General features: G+C 42.9%; 1 protein-coding gene and 1 non-coding gene across 2 annotated transcripts; one reads left to right on the top strand and one right to left on the bottom strand.

Moving 5' to 3' along the window:
- Nucleotides 1-2,090: 2,090 nt before the first annotated feature.
- On the bottom strand, nt 2,091-11,469 carry LOC123510855 (ubiquitin-like modifier-activating enzyme 1). The gene is made up of 9 exons (XM_045266296.1): nt 11,278-11,469; nt 9,613-9,753; nt 7,770-8,007; nt 7,130-7,415; nt 6,297-6,383; nt 6,089-6,092; nt 4,589-5,617; nt 4,223-4,407; nt 2,091-3,928 (listed from the first exon to the last, which is right to left on the bottom strand). Exons 1-9 carry the CDS (start codon nt 11,452-11,454, stop codon nt 3,790-3,792), a joined length of 2,286 nt encoding a protein of 761 aa, XP_045122231.1. The 5' UTR covers nt 11,455-11,469; the 3' UTR covers nt 2,091-3,789.
- Nucleotides 8,325-8,398, top strand: Trnal-caa. Its single transcript has one exon. It is a non-coding gene; the product is annotated as a tRNA-Leu (tRNA).
- Nucleotides 11,470-12,500: the final 1,031 nt, after the last annotated feature.

The following is a 12,500-nucleotide window of genomic DNA, read 5'->3' as shown; positions in this document are numbered from 1 at the left end:
ATTGTGCTATTACTACTATACAACTACTACAACTGCTACTAACTACTACTACTACTACTACTACTACTACCACTACTACTACCTACTACTGCTACTACTACTACTACTACTACTACTACTACTATTAGTACACTACTACATAATTATTCTTAATATATTTAATATGAACAACCTCCGCTTATTCAATGCTTTATAGTTACTCCTTCAAAGTTACCTGTGCTTTGTATTGATAGTTGAGGGTAGACTAAACTACTCTCTTACCACGTGAACAGAAGATAAACCATAAGATTTTACTTTTTTATGGCTATTAAGTAACTCACAGAAATAATACTTAGAGCGAGAGATAGAACGGGGATGTGACTACGCATGGGTATCTTGTTTTGAGTTAGGCTACACCTGACTTAGTTTTGGAGATACTTCCATTTATTGTGCCGCTACTACTACTATTACTAGAGTACACCACCACCTCGATAATATCCTCCTTCTTCTCCTCCTCCTGCTGCTATAGTTACCTCACTGAGGCTCTCCGGGGTAAACACACACACACACAGCCTGGCTACGGCAGCTCTTCAGCCTCGTGGCGGTTCGTGGAAACCCGGTGGCTATCTACACTGCGGGCCATTGGACAGCAACTTACGGCATTAGCCCCAGGCGAGACAGCCTGGCAAACGCACGCACGCACGCACACACACAGGTTGAGTGTCACATCAGTTTGTAGCAAGGTGAGTGGGCAGCTGCCATCACACTCAGTGATGCCTGATTCAATAAAAATGGCTGGAGATGTTTCACACACATAGGATGAAATCAAAAGCTCTTCGTCTCATCAACTCCTCTCCTCTGACTGATTGTCTTCATTCAGCCTCTTTCTCACCGCCGAAACGTTGCATCTCTTTCTATCTTTTATCGCTATTTTCTTGCTATATATATATATATATATATATATATATATATATATATATATATATATATATATATATATATATATATATATATATAAATATAAACAAAAATCAGGTCACAGTCTCACCTACAGAGGTCACCAAAAGGGAAGAATAAAATATTGTAGACATAAATAAGGTGAAGTAGTTAAGGAGGTGCATAAAAATTAGATTTTTTTGTGTGCATCCAAGTATCAAAGAAGGAAAACTTAAAGAAAATTATAAAAAGATAGATGAAGAGGCAAATAGGTAAAAAAAAATTAAAAAGTTACAGAAATTTATGAAATAGATGAATAAATAAGTAGGGAAATGTTGCAAAGAAATTAATAAAATAATAGATGAGGAAAAGCTACAAGAAAATTATAAAATAAATAAACAACTAAATTAATAGAATAATGTTTCTAGAAAATTATAAAATAAATTAACAAATCAATAACATCCAGTCAAGGGATGGAAAAAGAAAATGTATAAACCAATGTAACACCTTAGTTCTATACAGAGTAGTAGTAGTAGTAGTAGCAGTAGCAGGTAGTAGTAGTAGTAGGTAGTAGTAGCAGGTAGTAGTAGCAATAGTAGCAGGTAGTAGTAGCAATAGTAGCAGGTAGTAGTAGCAATAGTAGCAGAGGAAAAAATACCATAGGGACATGTTCAGTCCACAAAATTTCTGGAAGGTTAAAATCACCAAATAAAATAACATCCTTGTTATACAAAAAGAATCAATGTAGGATAACAAAGTAATACTCCCAGCTAAAGAGTAACCAGGAGGACAATAGACAACTAAAATGTACAAATTCAAGTGTGGGAGATATACGCCCAAGGTATTAGAATCTGAGTGTCCACGTGAATTTGGACTTGCACGAGTGAGAGAAATGTTTGCAAGATTCTCTCTCTCTCTCTCTCTTTTCCTCAGAAATCAAAGTACCCCACTTTTAAACTGGAAGTAAAATCGGGAAATCTTGCATTTATACCAGGAGAAAGGAGGTCTTTGATAAAGGTATCCCCATATCTAGATAAGGTTTTGACACCTTGGCTGAGGAGCAAGACAGAAAAATCTGAAGCATTATGATTGAAGACAAGATGACAAGTCAAACAAACCCACTCACCTTTTGCCTTATAACTAACCACAGGAGGAAGATTAAGAATAATGCACTATGTTAAATCACAGTTTAATATGTATCATCATGGGTACCAAGCAAAGATGAAGCAATACAAAAATTAAAACACTCACTCAACACTTGCACTGAACTACTTAGAAAGTGTCCATCCACTCCTTCTGACTTAAAATGTAGCACTTACAAGATACCGATCTCAAATTCTAGGACAGCCAGGGGATGAGGTTGCTGCCTTGCTCCCCTGACCTGTATGCAAAGTGATGGGTGGGGGTGAACAGAGGCTGCCTTCCACTTTCCTCATTACTCACTCAGCTGCCTGCCACACACATGACCAGGTTGCTTGTGTTATAAGTATTCATCAATGTTTCTACTCCAGTGGAAAGAAAAAAAAGAAAAAGTAGAAAATAGAAACAAAATGAGCAAGTACATTAATTTTCCAGGCAAAAAATATTCTAGTCCTAGTATGCTTCCTTTCTGCTACATTGTTTTTTTTTCTTGATGTTAAGTAATATCTTGGGTGACAACATGGCCATTTTCAGCAGTGGCATGAACTGATGATTAAACATTCTTCATCTTTACTGGAGACCTTTTTCAGAGGAGCTGCCTTGGCCTAATGCAGTCTTTTTTTTCTCTCATGGCCTGCCTTGCCTGGAAAAGGCATCTCTACAGTGAAGCTTATACTCAATAGCAGCTGCAATACACAGGGATGGAAGAGGTATTGGACTCATCTCTTTCTTGCAGTTTCATTCATCTTCTCTTAAGGAACTTATTTCTGCTGTTTCCTTCAGAGGTTGTGGTGTTGAATGTTCCAGGATACACACATCTCTGATCCACTAGAAATTAAGTTTCAATTAACTATAAACTATAATTCGATCGCAACTGAGGTCACATTGTAGTTACCTCTGGTTTCCTTCAGAATAATTCTGCCTTGTAATTGATATTCTTGTATACTACCAATCTTTATTTGTAGTTTTATCTTTAAGGATCTCACAATTCCTGTAGTATTCTAGTATAGAATTCTCCTTTCAGGCCTTGAGTACTTTTACAGGTATAAAGCCAGGTGAGCAAGATGTGTGGCTGTCTGTGAGGCAAACACACTTGCCTGGTTCATGTCACCACTGAAAATGCCTGATGCTCCTCCTTTCTGTGGCATCACTCCTATAGAATGCTGCTGCTGATGATGATACTGATTCACATCTTGAGGATACTATGTGATTCCTGCTTTCCTTACTTAAGTCTGCCTTCACATTACTCCAAAGTGAACTAAACAGCAGATTACAATGTCCTCATACTTATAAACAAAAGTTAAGTTATTTCTTAAAGTAAACAATCTCAATTTTGAGATAATAGACATCTTGCAAGTACATTTTCACAAGATTCTGTACTGATGAAGTGTTGAATCCATCACATACCTTGTCTTTCAGTATGCTGTGCCATATACTACAAGCTCTTATAGTCACAAGCTCTTTACATATAATTGTTTTTACAAGAGTTTGGAAATCCTTCACAAACCTGCCTTAATTAACCTGTTCATGTGCAAAGTGAGACAGTCATCAGATTCAGTCTTCCACAGTCAACAGTCACGGAAGAGAATGTAAGAGACTTTACTGTTGTTCAGGGAGAGCCAGAAGTGACGCTGCCCATGGATGCCGGCTCCCAACGGCATCATTTTCACCAATACAAGTTGTCGTGGTGGTCTGTCTCCATCTCTGTCCCCATCCGTGTCTGCTGACTCACATCTACTGGGGCAGGTTATACTTCACATACGGCACCTCCACATCCTCTCCGTCTTTGTCATTTGCACAGAGCTCCAACACCAGCGCCCGTACATGTGGCTCAATCTTCTTTTTGCTCACCTTCTTCACCACCTCAGACATCCTGGAATAAAACACCTTCTTATCCTTCCAACTGAAATGTACTGGGCATAAATCCCACTAACTTTGCTAATCTATACCCAAACCTATAACAAAGAATGCCCAACAATGTAAAAGAATAAAACACTTTTCTAGTCCACTTCTGGAAGTTAATATAAAATGGCATATCCTTTAACTTTGGAGGTTCCTTTATGTGCAAAAACATACATATAACATAAAAACAGCAAAAAGAGAACATATCAAAGATTTAATATCACTTAGCACAAGCTCAGCACACTGGAATGAGTGGAGTACTCACGGTAGGGCCATCCTCTCATTCCTCTTGGCAGGGGGCATGAAGAAGGAGTACAGCATGGACACGCCCTGGCTCAGCATGGTGATTTCCAGCTGGTGCTCCTCCTCAAAGTACTTGATGAAGTTCTCCAAAGTCATTTCTCCATCAACCTCAAACCGGTCCCATAAAGTCCATTCCTTGTCGTAATACTGAAAGCAACAGGAGTCACATAAACATCAGCATTACCATCATATTGTGTAGCTGATGGTGGTTTGGCTCAATGGATTAGGTCATGCAGTAACAGCAGGTATGAAAATGGAGAGGAAGAAAAAAAAAAAAGAAACCATAAAATTTCACAACACACATACAGAACCCAAAGTAGAAGGTTACCTTGTTAGTCGGGGCCTGGATGGGCTCAGAGAACCCAAAGAATGGCAGCGCGAGGTTTACAAAACCATTCTTGAACAGCTCCAGCTTGCGATGTCCTTGCACCAACTTGAGGAGCTCCAGGGACACCAAGCCGGACACGAGGGAGGTGGTGGTGGCGATGGCAGGTATGATCTTGCCAGCGATCAGTTTGCTCTTGTGGCGGTCAGCAGGAGCAATGTCGTAGTTCTCTGCCCTCAGGTTAGAGGCAGCAACGATGAAGTCCATGTGGAAGTTGGAATCGTCGTCCTTCTCAAACTCGAGTGGCTTCAGCTTGAGGGAGCCAAAGCTTGTGGCTGAGGGGATGGCTGCCTGCAGGTTGGACACCCGCTCACTGTCCACCTGGTTGCTCTGGGCCTCCGCCTCAGCATCCGTCACTGCAATCTTCACACCAGACTTGGGAACAAACTCTGGGATCTCAATCTTGTCCACCATGTCCTTGACGGCCTGGCGGTCTCTCACCTGTGGGATGCCATACACCTCCGCCTTGAGGTTGGCGGCGGCAACCACGTAGTCCAGGTGCAGGTCCTTGTTGGAGTTGAACCTTATGCTGTGGGGACACCGCTTGGGGCCGGACCAGAATGGTTCTCCGCTGGAAGTGGTTTGGTCCTTGGGGAAGTTGTGAAGGAGTTGTACTATCTGGTTATTGAACTGTTCAGCATAACTCTTCCGGGCCCACAGCACGCAGTCCTCAAAGGTGTGTGGCCGATCATCCACCAGGGCACGCTTCACACTGTCCAGGGTCTCCACAGGCTGGGAGCCCGGCAGCTTGAGGGCACGCTCCATGAACTTGGAGTCCTGAAGGTATTGGGCTGCGTTCTCTGCCGCCTGGCGGAACTCACCCTCAAACATGTCCCGGGCCCACTGCAAAGTATGTTCAATGGCATTGGGGAAGTTCTTCAGGGTGCAAATAGGAATGGATTTCTCAGTACACTGCTGGTCAGAGCGGAACTTGGTGGTATCCCCGATGCTGAAGGTGAAGGGACCCAACACCTGGTGAGGTGAAAAGAGGAGATTACACTGCTGGTCAGAGCGGAAGGTGTGAAAGGGACAACTTCCATGCTGACCAAATTTCATCCATCCCTTCTTAACTCTTAAACATACTGCGGGATTCGCTGTATGTCGCTATCTGACAACTCTGCAGCTCTAGTTGTCAAAGTACACGATATGTTTCCTTAGTCAACATTTGTCTGTGGTTCGTGTGATTGCATTTGAATTTTCTTTCACCCTCCCTCACGGGCCCTTTTTGTGGATGCGTGAGCTTACCTTTGTGCCCTGTTCCTACCTATTATGGGACCTAGGAAACTAATTAGTAAGGCCCAAATCTCAGTCATTTGTGCCTCAGTGAGGGAGAACGAGTCAAATCAAGAAACTGCCGCGAACACTGGCAAAGGTCTCAGAATTGTTCAACGTTGGACCAAAATTTATCGTGAGGGAGGAAGAGACGCTTCGCCACCACCTTACAAGCCTGAAGGGCGTAAGCGCAGTGTGAGCCAGAGAACTCAGAACATTATTCAAAGACAGCTTTAGGCCAACCCTCCCATACACAGCATGGAACTTTAGGCTAGGAACCCTCTGTGCTGGGTGGGGTGAGTGAAAGAAGTGTGTGAAAGGCAACATAGGATAACGGAGTTGCCGCACAGTTTCAAAACCTTGTTTCAGTCATGATTACCTTAACAGTAGGCAAGCAGTTTGTGTCTCAGCACAAAGATTGGGACTTAGGTAAGTGTCGTAGGGTACGTTGGTCAGATGAGGCAAGCTTTCGGGTTACAAACAACCAGAGAAACCATGTGTACCGCAGACCCGGTAGCAACCGTCACGATCCATGCTACACAACACACACATTAAAATCCAGATTCTTTGATGGTGTGGGGTTGTTTTTCTTACTATGGTCTTGAAAAATTAGTGTTTTTGCCTAAGAATGTTCATATGAACCAAAATAACTACTTTGAGCTAATTATAGATGAGTTAGATGAGTGTATGGAAAAATGCAATGCTGATACCTTCATGCAAGATGGTGCACCGTGCCATACGGCAAAGTTAATTGTTGACTGGTTTGATTTCTGCAATGTCAGCCTTTTAGAACCTTGGCCCACAAGTTCCCCAGACCTTAACCCTATAAAAAATCCCTGGGAGTACATAAAACTGAAGCTAAAGGAGAGATACCTCCTTCCTCCCACGTCTCTAAGCCGCTATTCAGGACATATGGGACAATATTGACGCTCAGTATCTCCACCACCTGGGTGATTCACTTCCCAGGAGACTCAAAAGGTCAAGAAGGCACAAGGGCACCCTATCAATCACTAGTTTAGGTGAATACCCTCATTAAAACATATTTTCTTTGTCATTAATCTCCTTCATAAGATGTCACAGGTACTGCACCTTCTGCTCTGACCAGCAGTGTATGAGAATGTTGCTGGGTGACAGAAACCATGAGAATTTGAAGATATTTGATGATAAAAACCATGAAAATCTTAGAGACTTGGTGATAGAAATCATGAAAACCTTAAAGATTTGGTGAGAGAAATCATGAGAATCTTAAGAGACTTGGTGACCGAAATCCAATAAAGATATTGCAACAAAAAACAAAACACCAGTGGACACACCTCCTTAGTGATGCCGGCCACCATGGCAGATACTGGCGACTCCCCATTGGTATCCACAACCTCAAAGTTCTCCCCAAAATCACAGAATATCTGACCAAAGAGCCCATTGGTGCTGCCAATGATGAGAGCAATGTCATGGGCGTGGCAGAAGGCAGACACACGCAGCTGCTCCTCCCTGGTGGAGTCTGCAAGAGAAGGAAGCAATCTAAACTTAAGTCTCCTTTCACTTATTCTTGTCTTCCTTTAATTGATTCATATATATGGCTGGGTTACTTGATGAATACACACTTGTCAGCACCACAAATATACATATATCTCTCAGCACCACCACCACTACTACACAGCTACACACCTTTCAGCACTAACACCACCATCACCACTACTACACACACACACATCAGCACCATCATAACAGCCATAAACCTGTTACCACCACCACCACCACCACCACTACACACATACACACACACACATCTGTCAGCACCTCCATCACTACACATACACACACCAACCCCGACCACCACCAAACAGCCACACACCTGTCAGCACCACCACCCTGAAGTGCTTAAGGAAGTCATCAGAGAGAGGGCTGGTGGAGGCAGAGACTGGGACGTAAGGGTTCAGCTCTAACAGTCGTTCCTGACAAGCCTTGGCCCTGTTCACCCCAAAGTCCTTCTCCGTCAGGAAGAACTGGCTGCCCAGGTCACGCATGGAAGCATCCTTCGTGTCGTGCACAGTCACTGATTTCACTCCTCCAAGGATAACATTCTTGGCAATCTGGAAATGGATGTTCTTGTAATGCAATGGTAAAACACTTGACTTCTATAATCTCTATTATTCTCTATATGTCTCCTAAGATAACATATTTAGCAAAATGCAAAATAGTTCTCCTCATGATGCAACAACAAAACATTCAATTGTTAGCTTAAGTTACTAAATGTCTAATTCCTTGGCAAAATGTTGAAGAGCTATCCTTTTTATGAATGTCTATTTGTTTAGTTCAAAATAGCATTCTTGCTGATCTGAGATGCAGTCCAACAATATTACACACACACACACACACACACACACACACACACACACACACACACACACACACGGTAGCTCAGTGGTTAGAGCACTGGCTTCAAAAGCCAGAGGACCGGAGTTTGATTCCCCGGCCGGGTGGAAATATTTGGGTGTATCTCCTTTCACGTGTAGCCCCTGTTCACCTAGCAGTGAGTAGGTACGGGATGTAAATCAAGGAGATGTGACCTTGTTGTCCCGGTGCATGGTGTGTGCCTGGTCTCAGGCCTATCCGAAGATCGGAAATAATGAGCTCTGAGCTCGTTCCGTAGGGTAACGTCTGGCTGTCTCGTCAGAGACTGCAGCAAATCAAACAGTGAACACACACACACACACACACGTCCCTGTAAATTATGATATTCTTTTTGATAATATTCTTTTAAGATTAATATCTTCAGAGGCTTTTTCTCGTCACTTGTTCAGAATCAAAGTTTTACGTTAAATACACTTTCTTTATGACTTGTACATTCAAAGATAATAATTCAAAGCTTTCATTACAGTAGCTTCAAAATGATACTTTTCAATGACTATGCATTTTAACTCTTAAACACTCACACACACACACACACACACACACACACACACACACACACACACACACACACACACACACCATGGGTTCAAGTCCCAGGGCGGCGAGGCAAATGGGTAAGCCTCTTAATGTGTAGCCCCTGTTCACCTAGCAGTAAATAAGTACGGGATGTAACTTGAGGGGTTGTGGCCTCGCTTTTCCAGTGTGTGGAATGTGTTGTGGTCTCAGTCCTACCCAAAGATCGATCTATGAGCTCTGAGCTCGCTCCATAATGGGGAAGACTGGCTGGGTGACCAGCAGGCAACCGAGATGAATTACACACACACACACACACACACACACACACACACACACACACACACACACACACACACACACACCCGGTAGCTCAGTGGTTAGAGCGCTGGCTTCACACGCCAGAGGACCGGGGTTCGATTCCCCGGCCGGGTGGAGATATTTGGGTGTGTCTCCTTTGACGTGTAGCCCCTGTTCACCTAGCAGTGAGTAGGTACGGGATGTAAATCGAGGAGTTGTGACCTTGTTGTCCCAGTGTGTGGTGTGTGCCTGGTCTCAGGCCTATCCCAAGATTGGAAATAATGAGCTCTGAGCTCGTTCCGTAGGGTAACGTCTGGCTGTCTCGTCAGAAACTGCAGCAGATCAAACAGTGAAACACACACACCAGCACACATCACTCATCTCAACAACAAACACACATACATCACATACCTAAACACATGCACATAAACTTACTTCATCACACACAAACATTGGAACACACCACTCACCTCAACACCCAGCCCTCCGAGTCCTGATATGAGGACATCAGAGGATGCCATCCGCCGCATGGCATCATGGCCCAACACATACAGCTGCCGTGAGTACAGCGACTCATCAATGTCCTGCCCTGCGCCATTTGCAGCCATGGTCTGTAACAGAACAACTTGTGTCAGGAATATAGTATAACCTCTCTTCTGTGCTGCACTTGCATATGTATAAAACTACACACACACACACACACACACACATACACACAAGAGTTCAGTAAATGTATTATCTCTTAATCAACAGTTTAAAGTTTTGATTGATATAACAAAGAGAATGAATTCAATATCAGCAATGTTTTCTTCTCATGAGAAGCCAGTCATAACAAAAACATCCTCACACTTATCAACTCTCAGCTCAGATTACCAAGTCTGCCTCAAGTCAAGCATTTTTCCTACTTCCTCTAAACACTGTGTAGGTGGACACAACTCACACACTGCAGTGTGTAACATTGACATCAACAATACACAACCATCCTCCACACTCAGGTGGTGGACAGGAAGCAGCAACAACACAACACTTTAATGAGTACAAGGCAAGCATCACCAGAACCACATGTGTCACCAGTGCCAGCAAGAATAACTTGCATTGTTTAAGTTTGCCATAAGAGGTGAGACTGAACGAGTCCACAAATAACATTCCCACCTACTGTATGAAGCATATCAGGTGAAGTAAGGAGTTTGTGCAAATAAAGTCAAATTGAAAAATAGGTGCTGCTTGTGCCAGCAGGAAAAATTCAAAGCCCCATATCTGCAGTTAACCTTCCCATAATTAGTCAGACTGGAAGAATAATCCATAAATATACATTTCCGCCTAGTGTAAGAAGTAAGAAGCATGTCAGGTACACTAAGGAGTCTGTGCATGTAGAGTCATGCTGAAACAGGTGCACCTTGTGTCAGGAAGAAAAAATGTACAATCTGTACTGTTTAAGTTTGCAGTAACTAAGTGGAGAGCCTGACAGAATAAACATTCCCATCTACTAGAAGAAGCATATGAAGGTAAATAATAAGTCTGTGCATGTTAAGTAAAGATAAAACAGATGCAACTAGCAAACAAATCATTTTCAGTGTGAGGAGATGATACGAAGCACTCATCAAAACAGATGAATGGAATTCACATAATAGAATGCAATGCCAAGGTTTCTGCAAGAGTCCTGAGGTGCAGTGTGTTCTTAAAGTGTGATGGTCATTTCACATTATCTCCTCATGGGGTGGTGTGGTGGTGTGCCAGGATTCAAGAAAAGTGTTTCTTAAGTGTTATGTACTCTGAGGTGAGACAAAGAATAAAAAATAAGTGTCCCATAAATGTTAGTGTACTCTATGGTGACACAAGAGACACGGCGTGTGAGGCACAGAATTAAAAGTGTCATGTAAGTTAGTGCCCTAAGGTGACACAGAGATAAGGCGTGTGGCTCAATCATCCATTATGGCATCACTGGTTATGACCACACCATCTGCCACATCATGAACCAAGGAGTGGAAATGTCAGGTTGTAACTGAGCTCAGGGAAAAGACACACTGAGGCAAAGCTGAACACAAGAGAGGCTTTGAGATGCTCTGTTGCGGCATGTGGGGAGGGAAGGAGGGATGCCATAATAATGAAAGGTCGCATAGGAAGATTTACTCAACCAGTTTGCCTAGCTGCTGCGGCTGGCTGTCTGGGGATGCCTTTAAGTCTATCGACATAAAGTCTGTTTGGGACATGGGATAGTGTGGCGAGGACACGCGCTGGTGTTTGGGGTATGGGTGGTGGGGGTCTCCAAGGTCTTCTACGATAGACTCGGAACTGCTGCAGCACGAGCCCATGTCCCCCACCGCTCTCCTCCCCGCCCAACGCTACTCATTCCTTAGGTGACAGACACAGGTCTTACTGGCCACAGCTTGGAACAGGGGGCGTGGATTACAGAATGTGTCAAAGTCATGTGGTTAGACAAGCATTGTCAGATATCAATATTTCTCTGGTAGTAGTAGTAGTAGTAGTAGTAGTAGTAGTAGTAGTAGTAGTAGTAGTAGTAGTAGTAGTAGTAGTAGTAGTAGAATATGTGAAGTTACTAAGCAATACATGATAACAATATTTCCTTGTAAGTAACAGATCATAAGGATAATTGATATAACCAGTAGTAGTAGTAGTAGTAGTAGTAGTAGTAGTAGTAGTAAAAGTAGTAGTAGGAGTAGCAGCAATCCTCACTCTGAAAGATACATACACACACACACACACACAACACCCAAGATTTAACACACAATCACCACCTGAGCCCCATCATAACACAGCCAATAAGTGACAGCAAAGACCTCCAGCCAAGTAACCAAACCCGAACAGCTCCTGATAAGGCCAACACCACCATTAAGTGTTCGGGGAAGATTTGGCATGGCAGCAAGTGACTGATAGGAAACTCTTATCAGTGACTAGCGTACATCAGCGTGACAAAGTTGACGCAAAGCTTACTGATGTTGAAAGGATGTAGACAAGAGTGAGATTCTGTGTAGTAATTCCTTTGGCATTTATGAACTTCTTATCTTTAAAGGATTTGAATGTATTTGATATAGAAAAAACCTCTCCCTCTCTCTTTTTCATCCACCTCCACTACCACAACACGTATAAAAAATTCAGTAATATCCACCCCTTTCCACACACACACACCCACACAATCTTCCTTCCCCTTCCACCACAAAACTGGGTCAATAACTTGCCTACTGACAGCTGAGGTGACGCAACCCTTGTGATTATGTAATATGCATCGGGAAAACACAGGAACAAACAGCTTGGCTCTTCAAAGCATGTGTGTTGTGACTTTGTTAGGACTTAATGGTGAAGTTTAGAGCTGATATAAAGGAAGGAAGGAAGGAAAGAC

Source organism: Portunus trituberculatus, chromosome 30 (assembly GCF_017591435.1).
Source record: "Portunus trituberculatus isolate SZX2019 chromosome 30, ASM1759143v1, whole genome shotgun sequence".
NCBI classification, from domain to species: domain Eukaryota; kingdom Metazoa; phylum Arthropoda; class Malacostraca; order Decapoda; family Portunidae; genus Portunus; species Portunus trituberculatus.
The sequence above is the reverse complement of the archived record's forward strand: the minus strand, read 5'-3'. Positions and strand labels throughout refer to the sequence as shown.